At 40.7% G+C, this 17479-nt stretch overlaps 1 protein-coding gene across 1 annotated transcript; it reads right to left on the bottom strand.

Annotated features, from left to right (window-relative positions):
* Positions 1-285: 285 nt before the first annotated feature.
* On the bottom strand, positions 286-16519 carry LOC118090404 (sodium-dependent neutral amino acid transporter B(0)AT1). Its single transcript, XM_035126097.2, has 12 exons — positions 16222-16519; positions 12839-12979; positions 11878-12015; positions 9495-9676; positions 7815-7925; positions 6857-6969; positions 6493-6621; positions 5694-5850; positions 5006-5210; positions 3567-3726; positions 1763-1925; positions 286-817 (listed from the first exon to the last, which is right to left on the bottom strand). Exons 1-12 carry the CDS (start codon positions 16421-16423, stop codon positions 605-607), a joined length of 1914 nt encoding a protein of 637 aa, XP_034981988.1. The 5' UTR covers positions 16424-16519; the 3' UTR covers positions 286-604.
* Between the last annotated feature and the right edge of the window lie 960 nt (positions 16520-17479).

Here is a 17479-nt window from a genome sequence, read left to right as displayed (position 1 = left end):
GATGCAAAGCATGGGCTCTGCTACTGAACTATGACATCCCACCGCCACCTCCCTATATAACTTCCAAATAGTAGAACAGGTGACAATCTGATTCATACAAATGTCTGTTGTTTTCAGCATTCAGTTCAACATACAGTTGCAACTGAAATCATTCAGCTCCCATTGCAAATCAGGTTTATTATAAAAATTTACAGACTTTCAGCTGTTTGCAATGAGCAAATCAAAGAAAAGCAAATGAAATAGCTCAACACAGATTCAAAACAAGCAGTAAAAAGAAGAATCAAAACTGTGCATATTTCACTCAAATAGGTAGCATTTTGTTTAATAATACATTATTTGTCCAACATGGTGGCACGCATAAGATAGGAAACAGAGCATTACAGGTGCATGTTTGGATAAAAGAGACATCTGTATTAACCACCTGCTAATCCAGCACAACTGATAAGGAGAGTCACTCAAAGTGCATTAGTATCGTTTAGATTCTGGGACCCGCTAACCTTTTAACAGCTCTAATCCTGAACTCAGGAGACGGAGACGGAGACATCAGTGTTGCACCATCTCTCACTGTAAAGTCTTTCTGTAACACCTCAGGAAGGTGAGCTAATTACACTTTGTTCTTCAGTTCTCCATTTATTGATGCTTCTGATATGGCACTGATCAGATCCTGTCGTCCAGGATTTCTCCTCTTGCATAAACTTTGGATGCCTTTGTAGATAGCAAACCCAGGGATAAACAGGCTTGGCATTCCTGCAAGGACTACGATGATAGCATAAACCCAGTCAGGATATCCTACCGGCTTTGATTTGGGAAACAGGTCCTGGGGGAAAGACGACACACCTTTCAGATAGTTGTAGGTGGTGATGGTACAGAAAAGTTGGAAACCTAAAGACATCCATCTACCCATCCCTCCTGAACTGTATTTAAACTAGGCTCCTTGGAGTGCAGGAAGAGCAGTGCCAGAAACTTTATTGTTAACTTTTGTTTCTGCTTTGTATTTACATACTTAAGCCTAGGTGGGTGGGTTGTTGTTGTAATATTGAATTTATTGTGTGTTTGCTAAATTGTTTGTTTTTGGTTATTTTGAATTTACTGATATGTTCTGTGTTTTGTATATTTGTATTTCCACTGTTCTCTACTTTGATGTTTTGATTGTTTGCTGTAAGCCATTTTGGGCACAGTTTGTGGGAAAGTGGCAAAAAGGGGGAATAGGGTGGTAAAATCCACCCATCCATTATATACCAATAGAGCACTGTGTTGCAGGGAACCAAGTTATTTTGCTATCTAAGGCAAAGGCCAAAATGGTATAGCCAGCACCGCTAAAGGGAACTGAGGACTCAGCTACATTAGTAAAGAAAAAGTGTTTAAAATGCATTATAATACTGTGGCACCAGACGGCGCTGTGGAGTTCTTTTGCCAATGTGATTTCACATTATGTTTACAAGAAAATTCACAAGTTTTTTTTATGTGTCTATATCCAGCCTGAGGTCTCTTTCAATGCAGGCATGCCTTAACAGGGATTGTGATCAATCATTTAATTTCAATTAGTAGCCAATTTAGAGCAGCTAATTCATTTTCCCTGAGGTGGAAACAAATTGTTTTTCCTCATCTGCCCCAACAAGATATTCAGCAAATAGTCCTTGTGGCAGTGTGGGAAGGGTTGCAAACTGTGGGTTGGGCAATCAAAGCCATGCTGAGTAGAGCGTGAGTGAAGAGAAATCCATAAAATAACTTGGTGTGTGCTTCTTTGAACATGTGTACTTACATAGTTGGGATCCCAGACATTGTATAGTAATTCTTCTCTCACTTTCACCACGAAGTAAAAAAAGAAGATAACCAACATGATAAGAGGACTGATAAATCTCCAGGTGGCCTGCCAGAAGATATTGGGTTTGTGTCCAATCATGAACTTAATATCATCATTAAATCTGATAATAAAGAAAAAGGAAGTTTAGAGGAGCCAACTCACACATGCATATTCATTACTTGATAACTGCCATAAGGAAAGAGGGCATTACAGATACGGCAGAACTTCCATATCTGCTTGCATTGCCTAAAACGTTATATCTTGCGATGGAATAGGCTCTCACATTCAGAAGCTGGTTATCAAGTGTAGACAAACCAAGTGATGTGTATGCACACATATCCCATCCATAGATCAAAACCAGCTTTAACAGCATGATTTCAAGATGCAGGAGCACTTTCCAGGGTCTGAAAACATGTGCCATCACAACAAGAGATGTTGACATGCCTAAACATCAAGAGATAGATGCATGTATTGCCATACAGGCAATAAGAGGAGCCTTGTGTGTTACATATGGCTTTGTAGGGAACGAGGTACCCCAATCCTCCTCCCTTGCGCCATAGTTGTCTCTCCATTCAGCTCTGACAGCTATGCCAGCCAGCTGCCACCAACAGAGTTTCACAAGTGTCACTGCTGGTGCAAAGCGTCCTCTTCTGCTCACTAAATGGGTGATGGGCAAAGTACTGTTGGCAGAACGCCCAGCAACAGCACTCAGCAGAAAGCCCCCAAATGGAGGTAAGGGCAACCTGGTCCCTCGAGTGTCATGTGATAGCACCAGGCCTGATGTGAGCCCGATTGCTGCACCCAACTGGCACAGAGATTGCCCTGACTGCCCTCCTTTCAGGTGGCTGCCTTGGGTTTGGCTTGCCCCCTCAGTATACAAAGGAGTCTTCTGCCACAAGCAAAGTGTAGTCATACTAATGAGTCGTATTTAAGTGACTCTGATACCTGTGTTCAAACAAAATAAAACATTTCCTTCCAGTAACACCTTAGAGACCAACTAAGTTTGTCATTGGTATGAGCTTTCATGTACATGCACACTTCTTCAGATACACTGAAACAGAAGTCACCAGACCCTTATATATAGTGAGAGAGTGCGGAGGGTTATTACTCAGAAGGGTAGTGGGAATGGGTGATTGGCTGATAAGTGTGGTAAACCTGTTGACGACTGCAATTGGTCTTACAGGAAAAAGCAAGGGGTGAGATGGCTAAAAATAGCTTTATCATGTATAATGACTTAAGAATCCAATGTCCTTATTCAGACCAGGTCTCTCAATGGTTTTAAGTTTGGTAATAAATTGCAATTCAGCAACTTCTCCTTCCAGACCAATTGCAGTCGTTAACAGTTGTCAACAGGTTTACCACATCTATCAGCCAAGGAAGGAATTTTTTTTATTTTGTTTCAACTACAGCAGACCAACACAGCTACCTTCCTGTAACTAAACCTGTGTTCAAAATTACTGTTTAGAATAAATAGCACCTAGTATTTATAAAGAACTTGTCAGAGCTGCAAAGCATTTTGCAGGCATTATATTTGCAATCCTTAAAACAGTCCAGTAAGTTGGGCTTATAAATCACTTAGATATTTTATTACAATCAAGCAGTTTATAATTTTTGTTAAACAAATAAAATTAAATTATTTCCCTTATACTTTTGAGAGGCATGTGGGAGAATACTGGTAAGTGGTTGCAGAAATCTAGCTACAGAAATTCTGGCAGATAGGAATCCAGAGACACTTTCTATTTGAGAAGGTTTCACATCTTACCTGTCTATCCCATATATGTAGACAACAGAAAACATCTCGCAGAAAGCAATTATCAGCAAAGGAATGGAACCAGCAAAATTATCAAACAGAGCCAACCAATAGTTTCCTGATCTCAGCACAAAAATAATGGCAAACAAGAAAGATGTCACACAAATCAATCCTATAAAGAAACAACAAACACGATCAAATAAAAAAAAAACGTGAAACAGAAAGTTTAACTAAGAAAAATAAATAAATATTATAATACCAGAAACATTGCCAATACCTCAAGGATCAAATCAGCTAGTCATGAAGAAAATGTATTGATCCAGTTTTCACACATCATGGTGAACAAGTTAAGAATCTATTGCAAACACACTGTCTCTCCCACCCTCTGCTCATTCTGGTAGGGAAGAAGCTGGTTTCTGGCATAGCATTACATCCAAACCAGGAGTTGTGATTTGTTTCATTCCAACAAAGCACGCTCAGTAAGCCAAGAAGAAACATTGTGTACAGGTTGTGGCTTGTTGTGAGTAAAACAAAGCAGGATCCCTGGCTCAGACATAACACTAAGCCAAGAATGGTGGGTTCTTTCCTGAACAGTAGCTGGTAAGACAGAAACAGACCAAAAAAGTTGCACTCTATGGTTGATTGCAATGTGCAAACAAAGCCATTCTGTTCTTGGAACTCAATGGAGGATATAAAGTCAAGGGGGAAAAGAAAAGAAATGGCTCCTTCAATTATTTTTATAGATTTAGGAAGTTGGGAATAGTTATAGATTTGTAAGGACACTGCTTCTGAAATTCAAAGTTTGAATTCCTCAGCTAGACTGGTCCATCTCAAAAGGGTTGCTGTGAAGGGAAAAAAAGCAAAAAGCAAAAAAAGCTGACAGCTATCCAAAGCTACATGCTCACAATCAAGTCCCCTCTCCTCCATCAGCAATATTCAGCAGCAGGGGTTGCTTTACTGTGTTTGGCTGCAAATGCAGGTCCAGTGAGTAGCTGTAGTGATTTCATTCTGCCTGGCTTGCTGGCAAAACTCATGAGCAAGTTGCTGACTTTTTACCACCATCTTTAAAACATGCTTCATTCATACTGGGTCAGATTCAACTAAGTTGTTGTGCTAGCAAAAGCCAACACAACAAAGCCTGTTGGTGCAATGGTACTTTCCCCAGCCGTCCTCTGCACCATGACAGCTGCAACCAACCCAAAATTGCTGAGGAGGGTCAGGAGGACCCCACAGAACAGGGGGAAAGGGAAAGAGCATTATTTCCGGCAAGCAGAAATGCTTTTTCTGATTGAACTATCGTCTTAGTGCAATACTGAATTCCACCCAATGAAAATAAAGTACCGGTATTACATCATTTAACTTGAAAGAAGCAATATACTACTTGACTTCTGATGACCACTTTGCAATCCCTCTGTTCCCACACCCTGATTATACTACCATTTTCAACTAACCTGTAACAAGTTCCTTAGGCCATTTTTTCGGTATGATTTTGAGATCGTTCAGCGGCACCATAACACCCTCTATATTCCCAAACATAGATGATAAACCTAAGCAGAACAGCATGATAAAGAAGAGGATGGACCATAATGGAGAGGCGGGCATTTTGGTGATGGCCTCAGTGAAGACAATAAATGCTAAGCCAGTTCCTTCAACACCCTGCAGAAAATAGCAATAGATATAGATGAAATAAGACATACAATTATTATTATTATTTTATTACCGTATTATTTTAAAATGCACTTTAAGTCACTCAGGTTAGAACAACTAAAGTCAGCTTCCTAAGCCAATAGGACCATACCATTTATCATTCTATCACTAACTGCTCTTTCACCAAAGCACCCAAGGAAGAGTACAAGAATAGAACCAGATAAAATCATCACAAAAGCTAAAATGAATAAAGTTTTTGTTCAAGCAACAGCAGCCATATGCTAAATCAAAAATCAGTTGTGAATATTTCCAAAAGGGTTAATAAATTCTCTCTCTCTTTTATTTATGTTTATATAATTTGAGTCTTACAATGGTCCAGGACACATGTGGTAAATCATAATTAATGGTTCACCAGTAATATGGAAGTGACTCATGCTTATTGATATAAAGTCCTTTATTATAATCTTGTTAGCTTCCATGTTATCACCTTACATCACTTAAGAATGATTCCAGGTCACAGGTCTGAAATGTAAGAGTTGCAAACGTTGCTGGATCTGTCGTGTTGAGCCAAGCTTGCATTTGTTCAAAGTTTTCCTGAGTTACATTACCTTCTGGCAAATCAAATGCATTTGTCAGAGTGAGGATATTTCTGCAAATGCAAAAGGAAAGTAGTCAATGCTTCTTCAATCAATGCCTCTTCACACAGATTTCTTAAGTTTTATCAGTATGATAATGAATGAATTAATAAATTTATTATGCCCACAGAACAACACATTTAAAAGAATGCAGATACATTACAGAGGGGTCAAAAGTAAGTTCTGACTTTACCATCTGCTTCCTAATTTCTATTGAAAATAGAAAGTATTTTGCTACCTTATCAGACAGTAATAAAAATAGAGCCATCAGTTAAATAAAAAGATATCAGATCCTTAGAGGCAGAGTTCTTAATAATATGGAAGGGTATGCCCCCCCAATCCTATATTTCCTGTGCCACAAGGACAAAGTTGTTAGCTAAGTTAAGTTAACTTGCGTGCTCTCTCCTATTTGTAAGTAGCTAATGTTTGCCCAGATACACAAGGGTTATTTGTACATAGAAAATGTCCTGGCAACCACATGCCCACTGTTTTCCCACATCATTGGCAGTTCTGCCTGTGTTGCTTGCTTATTAGAGAAGACAACTGATCCCACAAACCCCTGGAAGTATAATTGTCTGTGCAGTCATATTGGGGAGGGGGAAGAGAACAATGATCTGGGATGCTTTAATTGGAAAACCGGGGGGGGGGGGACTTACTGGCTAAAGCAATTGTCGTATCTCTCTGTTGCTCTGAATCCAATGATTGAGTATATGACAGTAGCTGCATAAATGGATGTGAGGCCATTAACCACAGAGATAGTCAGAGCGTCCTTCTCACAGTTGTTACTGGAAACGAAAACACAGAAACAAGCTCACTGGGTGATCTTGGGCCAGCCACTTTGTTTTGTTCTTCCCATTTGTTTTTTGTTTTGTTTTTGTTTTGCTCAGGAAGAACATATGCCTTCCTAGATACTTATGAGATAGGATTGGGTGGTGTTACTGTCAAGAAACGAACTACTACCAGTTGTGAAATCGTGTTCCAAAATTCAATTGACTTCTTCTATTTGGTATGGCAACTTACTGAATTGAATTATAACTAGAGAATGAGATGAGGCCTCCAAAGGCAAGGGAAAATGAAAAGAATACTTGAGCTCCGGCATCAAGCCAAGTGGATGGATTAGCCAATTCTGCAACCTGAGGAACAGAAAAAAAGAGCTTAAAAAATTGGATAACTTTACAGCTAAAATGGAACAAAGGCATATCCTAGCCAGCACAGTCTGTGACTCTAAGCATGCAACCTGTTTATTTAATATAAAGTGTGGTATGGGAGAATCCCGCTGCTAGGACCATCCTATTCCTGTGGTTCAGTGCATAATCCAGCAGGCAGGTTGAAGGAACAGTCCATAGGAAGAGAAGGGTGCAGAATGGACAGGCAAGGCAAGGAAGGGTATGTGTGTGGACAGCCAGGCAAAAGATTTCCAGGAGAAACTTGCCTTGGCCCTGTCTATCTAGCTCCTTCCTGTCAGCACTGACTGCCAGCAGTCCTCCAGGGTCTGACGAAGATGCCTTTCCCAGGTCTTTTACTTGCGATCTTCTTACTGGCTATGAACCATTGGACCTCATTTGCTACCTGTGTGCAAATGATATATGCTCCCATTGAAATACGGCACCTCCCATGCTCCTGACAGGAGAGATGCATTGCTCGGATTGAAGAGTCAGGCAGATTTTGAGGGTTTTATGTGTGAAGGTGGAACACAACCCCCCCCCCGGTCATCTGGGAAACTGCTGAATCAGCTCACACATTAAACACATCTGCACAGGTAGGAGAGGGCAAGGCATCACCATTTACTATGCAACCCCTGTTCCTCAGCAAAGTGGGATGTCTGTCTGTCTATATGACTTTGATCATGGAGGGCTTAATGATACCCAGAAAATAATCAGTGTAAATAATGCTGCAAATGGCTCATTTCTCTTCAGAGGCCAACTTTCAGTTATTCTGTTTACTTGGGGTGGTGGGTGGGGATCCAATCAATACTTACATCAGGCGTGAAGAGATATACGATTCCATTGGTTGATCCTTTCAGTGTTAAGCCACGGATCAGGAAAATTGTAAGCACAACATAAGGAAGTGTTGATGTTATATACACGGCCTGGAGAAGGAATATGTCAATTGAATACACACAACAGGAATACACCTCTTTTGTTACTCTTACTTCTCTCATTTCTTCCCATCCACAGCTCTATTGTCTCCCACATTGTTGAAATTTTTATTTGACACTTTCAAAGCGGAGAACTGCCTCCCCCCACCCCTTAACATTACTCTGTAAATCGCCATGTGCATTGATGGCACAACACAAACCCCCAAGGAAAATTTAAAGCATGGGGTAAATTTGTTTCAATGAAAAACGGCATGGAAAGGAGTAAACTGGGAGAAAAACCATAATGATTTGCATGTCTGTTGCCAATATTGCAGGTGTACAAATTGTAATTGTTCTACGGGAGCTACTTCTGCAGGGTCTGACCCCACATTATATGGGTGTCATCTAAAACAAGAACTAAGTGGATCAGATGAATGATGTAGCTCAGGAAGGAACCACATCACTCAGTCTGTCTAGATGGTACCAGATCAGATTGAGGCTGTACCACATGAAACCCACACTCAATAAGCACTACAAGAATCTGGCTTGTATCTGCATATACAGTATTTACAAATGACTTTTCTGATTCAGCAATACATCTGAACCCGGCCTCTGATAAAACTATGTGCTGCAATTTCTTTAGAGTTTACAGGTCACACATTGAGACAAGGGCCTGTTCTTACCTACAATGCCACAAAATTGTGACATTGCGGCAAACATGGAATTTCCATCCCTCAGTTTGTCCCCTTGTGCTGTGTTTGGTTGTTCTGGGGCTTGTGTGTACACTGGTGCGATACATGTTGTTGTTGCTAGGCTTGATCATTATTATGAACTGCTCGTATTTTAGCATGTTTTTAAACCAAAGCTGCCAAGTCTCCCGCTGAAAAATGTGGGATGAGCAGCGGCGCGGCACCAGAAGTTGCCTCTATGCATGTCTGGACATGCATAGAAGCAACTTCCAGTGCCGGCGCTGCCCGATTTCCGGTGCCCAGACATGAGCAGAGCAGCACCGGAAGTTGCTTCTACGCGTAGAAGCAACTTCCGGTGCCACTCTGCCCGATTTCCAGTGACATGGGCAGAGCGGCACCCGAAATGGAGCCTCCCTGGCAGGTAGGAAATCCAGGGGATTTACAGGATTTTTTTTCTATTCGGGATAACAGCGGGAAACGGATTAAAATCTGGGGGTTTCCAGCGAAAAACGGGAGAGTTGGCAGCTATGTTTTAAACCCTTGTTCTATGTTAGGGCTCTGTATAGCTGAGCTGAGTGGCACATTGCGTGAGACAACTGATAAAAATAACAAGTAAATAAAATAAATAATAAAGTGAAAGCCGAGGCAGGGTGGAGAAGGATCTCTTGGGGAAGAACTGGACGGCACCAAGGAGAATGTTTTGCCCCCTTCTGGCCCAAAGATACCATCCAAGGTATTAAACACACCCCACGCCCCGCTTAAACCAACACACACAGACAGGGTCTGTGAGCCCAGTTTGGGGGAAAGCAGCTGCAGCAATCCCTAAAATGGTTGGAAAACAGTATACAGTATAAGAAGTAGCTCTGATTTCATTCATACAAGACAGAAGTACCTTTCCTGTTGTTTCAATGCCTCTAATTGTGCACACGTACACCACTCCCCAGGCACATACTAAACATAACAGCAGCCACCACTGTACAGTTCCAGTCTCGTCAATATTGGTGGAGACGTTTAATGTCTCCCTGTACCAGAAATAATCAACAGAAGAGCTCTTTGCACATTCGTACAAGTAACCTGAAACCAAAGAAACAGTCCTATTGAGCAATGCTGAAATCCAGTGGGAAGCTTTTCTGTGAAAGCTCCATTATAATGAAAAACCACACATCTCCCATCTCTCTTGCACATCTCCCATTAAATTCAACAGAGCATGCACAATAACTTTTACAGATTTGTTTCATTTAAAGAATCTATACCCTGCTTTCCACTGCTTGTCTCAGATCACTTTACAGTAAAAATAAAACATACAATGTACAAAATTTAAAACATTGGAAACAGAAGCATTAAAACAAAGGTTTTTGGGGGTGGGGAAACATGTTAACCTGGCATCTGACACTTAGCAAGGACAACGACTGCCCGATTTCAAACTTTCAGTGGCCTATTTCAGTGGCCTATGCCACAATTATTATTATTGTTGTTGTTGTTGTTGTTGTTGTTGTTGTTGTTGTTGTTTTAAAAACATTGGCAAGAAAGCACCTGACCTTTGCAAGGACACTGGGAGTGGCTCGTGAAATTCATACCCAACTGGGGTGCCTGCCTCTTTATGCAATTAAGATGTTTTGAGTCAATTTTTCTAATCAATTAATCAGTAAAAAGCTGCAGACTTATTTAAAATAAATATGACTGGGTGTGGGTGGGTGGAGTTGCTATTTCTTCCTCCTCTGCCTATCAACCTTTGACCAGTCACTCCTCTTCCCTCAAGAACAAAAGAGAGAAGCACACATTGGCATTGCATGAAGTGCAGCACACAGGAACCCTCCATTCTACCAGCCTGGTAGAAACTGAGCTTTCCTGTCTGAGTGCTTTTTAAACTTTTGCTCTGCCATTTTCCCCAGGAAAACCTGCTGTTTAACTCTGAATTAAAACAAACAGCAATTCCAGTTTTCCTGAGATTGCCATAAAGTGTGGGCTTTCCTGGAGAAAGTGGCAGGACCCAACAAAAAAAGTGCAGATCTATGCCTAGAAATTCGGCACAAAAGCAAGTCTGGGTGAGCCCTTTGTTTGACTGATAGTTTCAGACAATTGGCTACTTTTAATTGGTAGTCACTTTTTTGTTGAGTATATTAATCATTGCCACCCTAGATTGCTGGTAGAAAGCAGACATGGATTTATTTTAAACTATTCAGACTTTACTGAGTCACCAAAACATTTCCAGGGCAGTTCACAAAACAGTTAAAATGCCGTGCAATTTCCAAGCCAGACTAAAAGATTACAACACCTTGAAAATAATGTTAAGGTCAGTTCTCATTGCGGTTTTCAGAATTCAAGACTCAATACTTGGCTCAACCTGCTAAGACTATAGCTTACCCAACAGATCGTCCAAAACAGCCGAAGGAAAGCCGGTAGTGAGTAGAACCGATAAGCCTCCCTTGGAAGAGAAATTCAGACCCTGGGCACCCATTATTAAGAAAGGTTTGTTCCTCAAAGCCATTGGCAATTGGAACTGTAACTCACCCTTATTTCCAAATGGTTCTGATGCCAGAATAATGTGCAGGATAGTTCAGTTAATATAGCTTCCTGGATCTTGGCCCTTCTGTTTGGACAGTCACTCAGATCTTACCGCTGGGCAATACTGTACTGATGCTTCTGGGATTTCTCTGCACCCAGCAGCTGTGCTCAGGGCTGGCCTTGCCATGCAGCAGGGTGAAATTTGGGTGACACTATGAAAGGGAATGGTATCTGAAGGCAGGAATTGTTGCCTGAATGGTGGTTCAAGACTTTTTTAAAGTGTTATTCTTACCACGGGGAGATGCCATTTGGGAAGGGACCTAGACCTGACATCTCCAGGTAGGATCGGAAGAGACTCCCACCTAAAACCATGGACAGTCACTGCCAGTCAGTGACAATGATTAGGTAGATATATTTGTTCCTAATGGCCAGAAAGTATTTATTGGTTAGATCCAAACTATGTAGGACAGATTTGCTTTCCAATGAAATCAATGAGTCTAATTATTAGGGAGAAGGGCAATGAATTTACTGGCCCCTACATAAGGTTTTCATATGTGTAATAGATGAAATAAAATAATGTTCTGCCCTGAGCCTTACGCTACAAAATGGTCTTGAGGAAGCTTTCCTATTGTTGTTGTCTCCAGCTCAGCAGATTAAAACATTATCCTAATTCAAAATTATCTTTGGTAAAAGACTGTATTTTCTTATGCTGTTTGCAGAGAGAAGCCTCTTTATGATAGACTGCTAACTATTATAAGCATAATCTGTACCTGTTCTGTTTCCATCAAGTGGGCATTCACTCCAGGGTAGTGGCTCTTGGAATGAGTTGAAGAAATACCACATCACCCAAGCAATAATAGTATTATAGTATAAACCCACAAAGAAGGAGACAATCATTGCTGCTATACCTGTAGGAATAGAGAGAAAGCTTTTAGGTAGATCCTTTTTGTACTTTAAAAAAAATTAATGATTTTGAGGAACAATCATGAGGAAATGAAATTGACGACAGAACAAACCTTAACAGGTGCAACAAAATTCTGAAGATGTATCCCTGTCCCTTTCCACACTGAAATATCCAGTAGTTTTCTAAGAATAATCCACAGAAGGGAGCAGAAATCTCCATATATTTAAGGGTGCTGATCTCACAAAGCTACAATTCCCAACACCCTTAAAAAAAAACATAGTGCCCAGAATTCTCCATGATTGTTTGAGTGGCATAAGAGGGCTTTGGATGTATGGTGTTAATTGATAAAATCAATTTGAGGCCACAGACTGGTCCCTCATCAGTGTGTATCTGAGTTTTAGTCTCAAGTCAAAAAAACAAAGTCCAAATTATTTTTCACCATTACATAATATACACATATCTGATAAAGGACAGCTTGTTGAATTTTATTGAAATACTTGTCTCTTCCCCCTTCAACAAAGTCACTGTTCATTTCTTAAAGAAAATGGAAAAGTAGCACCATGTAGATCGCACTACTCTTCCATTTTTTCTTTAAAAAACCCCAAAACCCAGGACTTTCTGCTCCAAGAAAAATGACTGGAGTGTTGCAAATCAATTATGGTGGTGTGTGGAACACACACACACCCCCGGCAAATAAAATTTGAGTGAGGCTTGGTGATTCCAACCTAAACACCTCGCATGAAAGCATATGTATGCTTGTAACGCCAACATGTTGAGTAGAAGAAATGCTATTCGTCTTGCCATTATTAAAGTACATTAAAACTTACCGACTCCCTTCAGGGCGGGATGGATAGAACTCCAGACACCCACACTACCTCTTCTAAGTCTTTGTCCAATGGCAAATTCAAGGTGGAGCAATGGGATGCCTTCCAGGACAAGCAAAATGAGGAAAGGGATCATAAAAGCTCCTGCAGGGGTAAAATAAAAAATGAGTATGTTTTATACCCAGGGTGGAGAACCCGTGGCCTTCAGATACAGCTGGATGACGACAACTCCCATCCCTGACCATTGACCGTATGGGCCAGGGCATGGGGGCTGATGGGAATTGAAGTCCCACACCAACTAAAGAGCCGCAGGTTCCCAATTGTTTTATTTTTCTTTAAATGCAAAAGGACAACTGGGATAAAGTGGTAAGGATGCAATGGTAAGGAAATGCAGAAAAGGAGATACAAGAGCAATTGTAGCATATCCTTTTGTGAATAATGTATATTTTACCATGGTTTTCTAAGGAAGCAAGAATTTCAAGCATCATCTCTCACCACACTCTAATACACTATCAACATGACTACCATTTCAAAATGAAACTCTGGTATTCTCGGGAGAGACTTACTTCTATACATTGAGGGAGAAGTTACAAAAAAAGACTCAAACCCATGTGTGGGGTGTAGGACAAACAGACTGGAGTAAAAGGGCATCAAAATAATCTCTTTTCTTTAAAAAGTATTTGTAGTTTTATAGTCAGCATTGCTTGGGAATTCCAAGAAACCAAAAACTCAGTGCTGTTCTGAAATCGGTGGATAACATCAGTGCAGTTTTGAAAGGTTCATTCTGCCATCTTGATTCAAATTGTATCCAAACATAAACACACAAAAAAACCTACTCAGAAGCCATCATGCAAAATTTGGCTGTGAAGCATCCAATGTGTAGCAAACAGCTTTCCAAAATGCATAGTAGATTCACTAATTTTCCCATAGCCAATTGCTCAGTGGGCATATTATCTGTTTCTTAAGCAAAAAAGGTAAAGATAAAGGGACCCCTGACCATTAGGTCCAGTCGTGACCGACTCTGGGGTTGCACGCTCATCTCACATTATTGGCGGAGGGAGCCGGCGTATAGCTTCCAGGTCATGTGGCCAGCATGACAAAGCCACTTCTGGCAAACCAGAGCAGCACACGGAAACGCCATTTACCTTCCCGCTGTAGCGGTTCCTATTTATCTACTTGCATTTTGATGTGCTTTCGAACTGCTAGGTTGGCAGGAGCTGGGACCGAGCAACGGGAGCTCACCCTGTCACAGGGACTCGAACCGCTGACCTTCTGATCAGCAAGCCCTAGGCTCTGTGGTTTAACCCACAGCGCCACCTGGGTCCCTCTGTTTCTTAAGCAAAACAGCATGTCAAAAGACCGAGCAAAAGAGAGAGAGAAATGATCCAGAATAGCAGTGGCAATTTATCTCATACGGCATTTCTATTCAGTCACCAACTGAATATACTGGAATAAATCATTTAATAGTCCTATGCAGAAAAGTGATGCTTTTTAAACAGTTTTAATCCAATGCTGAAACATTTGTACACCTTAGAAAGTGGAACATGAAGTAAATTCTCTCAAATGGTTAAGCTGCTCTCACATCACCCTCTATGTTGAAATTTGGAGCACACATTGTGATTACCTGAAAAATCTGAAAGTGGCACTTTTTTTTTACATTGAACAGTTGAAGTTCAGGGGGCCAAGTTTACCTCACAATGTAGGCCTGCACTCCAGCCACACATTGAAAACAATCTTAGGCTGATGTTTACCTGCTAGTACTACTAGCATGCAGAGTGGGAATTTCCTGTAACAATGAGGAATGTGTGTCTGAGTTTGCAGAATGCAAGCTTCTCTTACTAATATTTAATTGTCATGTTAATCAGTACGCCAAATATGTAACACATTGAGTACAGTACTGAAAAGTTTAGAAATTGACTGGCTTTTAAATAAACCCTTTCCTGAGATAAAGATTAACACACCCGAAATGCAGTGAAAGCAGGACGGGAGGAATGGGAGTGAAAATAAATCCCTGAATTTGTTTTTTAAAATGAGAAAGGAAAATTGTCAGTAACAGCTTAACTCTCTCTCAGATTGTTGGCCTGCCTGTATGACGTCAAGCAGATCATTATACACAGTGGATCAGCACTTTGGCAAGGTGGAGATTCAGTAAGTATATTAACAAAGAGATTTAGTGGGATATGGACTTTAACCAAGTGAATGCAATGGCATATGTTTTCAAGAAGCCTCAGACTTACCCAGATGGCACTGTGTCTCCCTCTTTGTGCTGCTCTGGTTTGCCAGAAGCGGCTTTGTCATGCTGGCCACATGACCTGGAAGCTATACGCCGGCTCCCTCGGCCAATAATGCGAGATGAGCGCGCAACCCCAGAGTCGGTCACGACTGGACCTAATGGTCAGGGGTCCCTTTACCTTTACCTTTAAGGCCAGGATAATAGAGAAATAAACAATACAAATCTCCCCTTACCCTGTTGTCGTTTGTCTATTGTGTTTTGTTTTGTTTTGTTTTTTGCAGTGTGAGGAAGTCTGTATGTGTAGCTGGAATAAAATTTTGTAGGCAATGGTTGCCGATACACTGGTAGGGTTATTTGGCTCAGGGAAAGAGAGAGGTAATTTTAGAGAGGTGTGAGTGGATTGGTGGATCTTATTTTTATGAATTTTTCTTCTGCAGTAAAAGCAAACGTGCATGAAAAGGCACAGGTCCTAAAATATTACAAAGTGATTAGCTGCATCAAGTAGTCTTATAGTTCAAAGCATTGCCCAAATATACTATAACACAAAGTAGGTGCAATGGTAACTATTTTAGACCTATTTTAATGGCATGAAAGTTAGAAAAACCTGAATCATGAAAAAAGCTGCTTAATTTAATAATGATAATAATGATAAAATGGGAACTGGGTTGTTCACAATAGCAATCATTTGTACAAAGCACAGCATTTCTTGACTAATCCTAATTTTAAATTAGCTCATGTTTGTAATTAAAATGTAAATGACTGTTTCCCTTTTACAGTCAGACACAAATGAGAAGAAACAAGAAATTTGGGTCAGCCTTTCTTAATTTTCTGAGAATGCCCATTTGTTTAGAAATTTGTACCTCTGTCATTATTGCTGCAATTCCATGCATGTTATAGTCAGGCATTAGGCTCACTGAACTCAACAGAACTTCATTCTAAATAAATGCAACCATATAGCATAATCATATGCAAATATCTCAATTTCCTCCAATGATAGGGTACATGATTGCTTTGCAGGTTCTCTCTAAACTAGGTGTGATTTTTTTTGTCATTGCAAATCATAGTGATTGAGAAAAACATTACAATTTTGCACTCCATTCAAGCATTTTCACTCAAAAAATATCTGCCTCCACAATCTGCATCAAAGACATACCTCCTCCGTGGCTCTGGCAGAGATAGGGGAATCGCCATACATTTCCCAGGCCTACACAAAACCCTATGCAGGTGAGCATGTATTGTGCCTTGTTATCCCATTTGGGTCTTGAATCTGCCTCTGTAGCCTCAAGGTTTTCAAGGTCCTCATGGGAAGGTATTCTCTGTTCCAAGTTGGGGTTTGGCAGCTGCAGTTTTACCATGATGTCTCTGTGCTTGGATGTCCTTGCTCAAGAATCTGTAGCTGGTTCTGGGGCTGGCCAAAGAAAGGGAACCTTGACTGCTGGCTTCAGCTCTTTATAGTGAACCTTTGACACTAAACTTGATGGTGCTCACTTGGGGTAGAAAGGGAGCGTCAGCAAGTCACTTGATTAACCAAGGTTACTCAGAGACTTATTAATGCCTTATCTGCCAAAGCTCCAGCTGAGCGCAGTGATTCCTTGGTATCAAAATAATCAAGACAAGTAATGGCAATTCACAGGGCAATTTGCTCCAAGGTACATAAAGCAGTATGTTTAAATAGACCTTGCCACACCCCTCTGCTAACCATCATTTGCAATAAAGTGAAGGACATTATCCCAGCAAAATCAAAGCCCATAACCAAGTTCCTGTAATTACCTACACTCTGTGTTAGAAATCATGCTTGCTGATACCTCCCACCCCTTCCAGTATCTACACATCTGCATTGACACCTTTACAAGGCTTATATTTCATTATTCTTGGTAAGCAAAATATTTGGGCTATAGATCAATTTGGGCAAAAGTGTTACAGGTGATTAGAAATAAAGTTTTGTGAGACACTTAACATGTTTAATAAATGGTTAAAAAAAATTAAACCAAAGGGTAGATTCCTCAATTGTATTTAGATGTTATGGAGCTCTGAATTTCATTAGAAGTAGCAGGGAAAACTGCTCTGCTGGCAAGGAGGGTTCTGGCCTATCTGAAGGGTTCTAATAGCCTCTCTCAGCCACAGAGATAAATAAATCTGTCAATTTTGGTCTCTCTTACATTTCTCATTTTTCTAATCTTAAATCCGGTTCAACACATTCCTGAATCAATTTGTTTTTTAAAAAGGTCATCACTAAAATCAGTTGTTGTATTCATTGACATGCATTTCTCCTAATGTACACGTTGTCTGGACAACTACAATGACCGCTCCCCACATCAAACGGGAGGTGGCTTCAGCCCCCTGGATCCCAGAGTGGCCCCTGGAAGTTCGGACTGGTGTCATCCTCCCCAGGCTGGATACCTGGGGTCTCC

Source organism: Zootoca vivipara, chromosome 8 (assembly GCF_963506605.1).
Source record: "Zootoca vivipara chromosome 8, rZooViv1.1, whole genome shotgun sequence".
In the NCBI taxonomy this organism is placed as follows: domain Eukaryota; kingdom Metazoa; phylum Chordata; class Lepidosauria; order Squamata; family Lacertidae; genus Zootoca; species Zootoca vivipara.
Note: the sequence above shows the minus strand (reverse complement) of the source record. Positions and strands in the feature narration are given on the sequence as shown.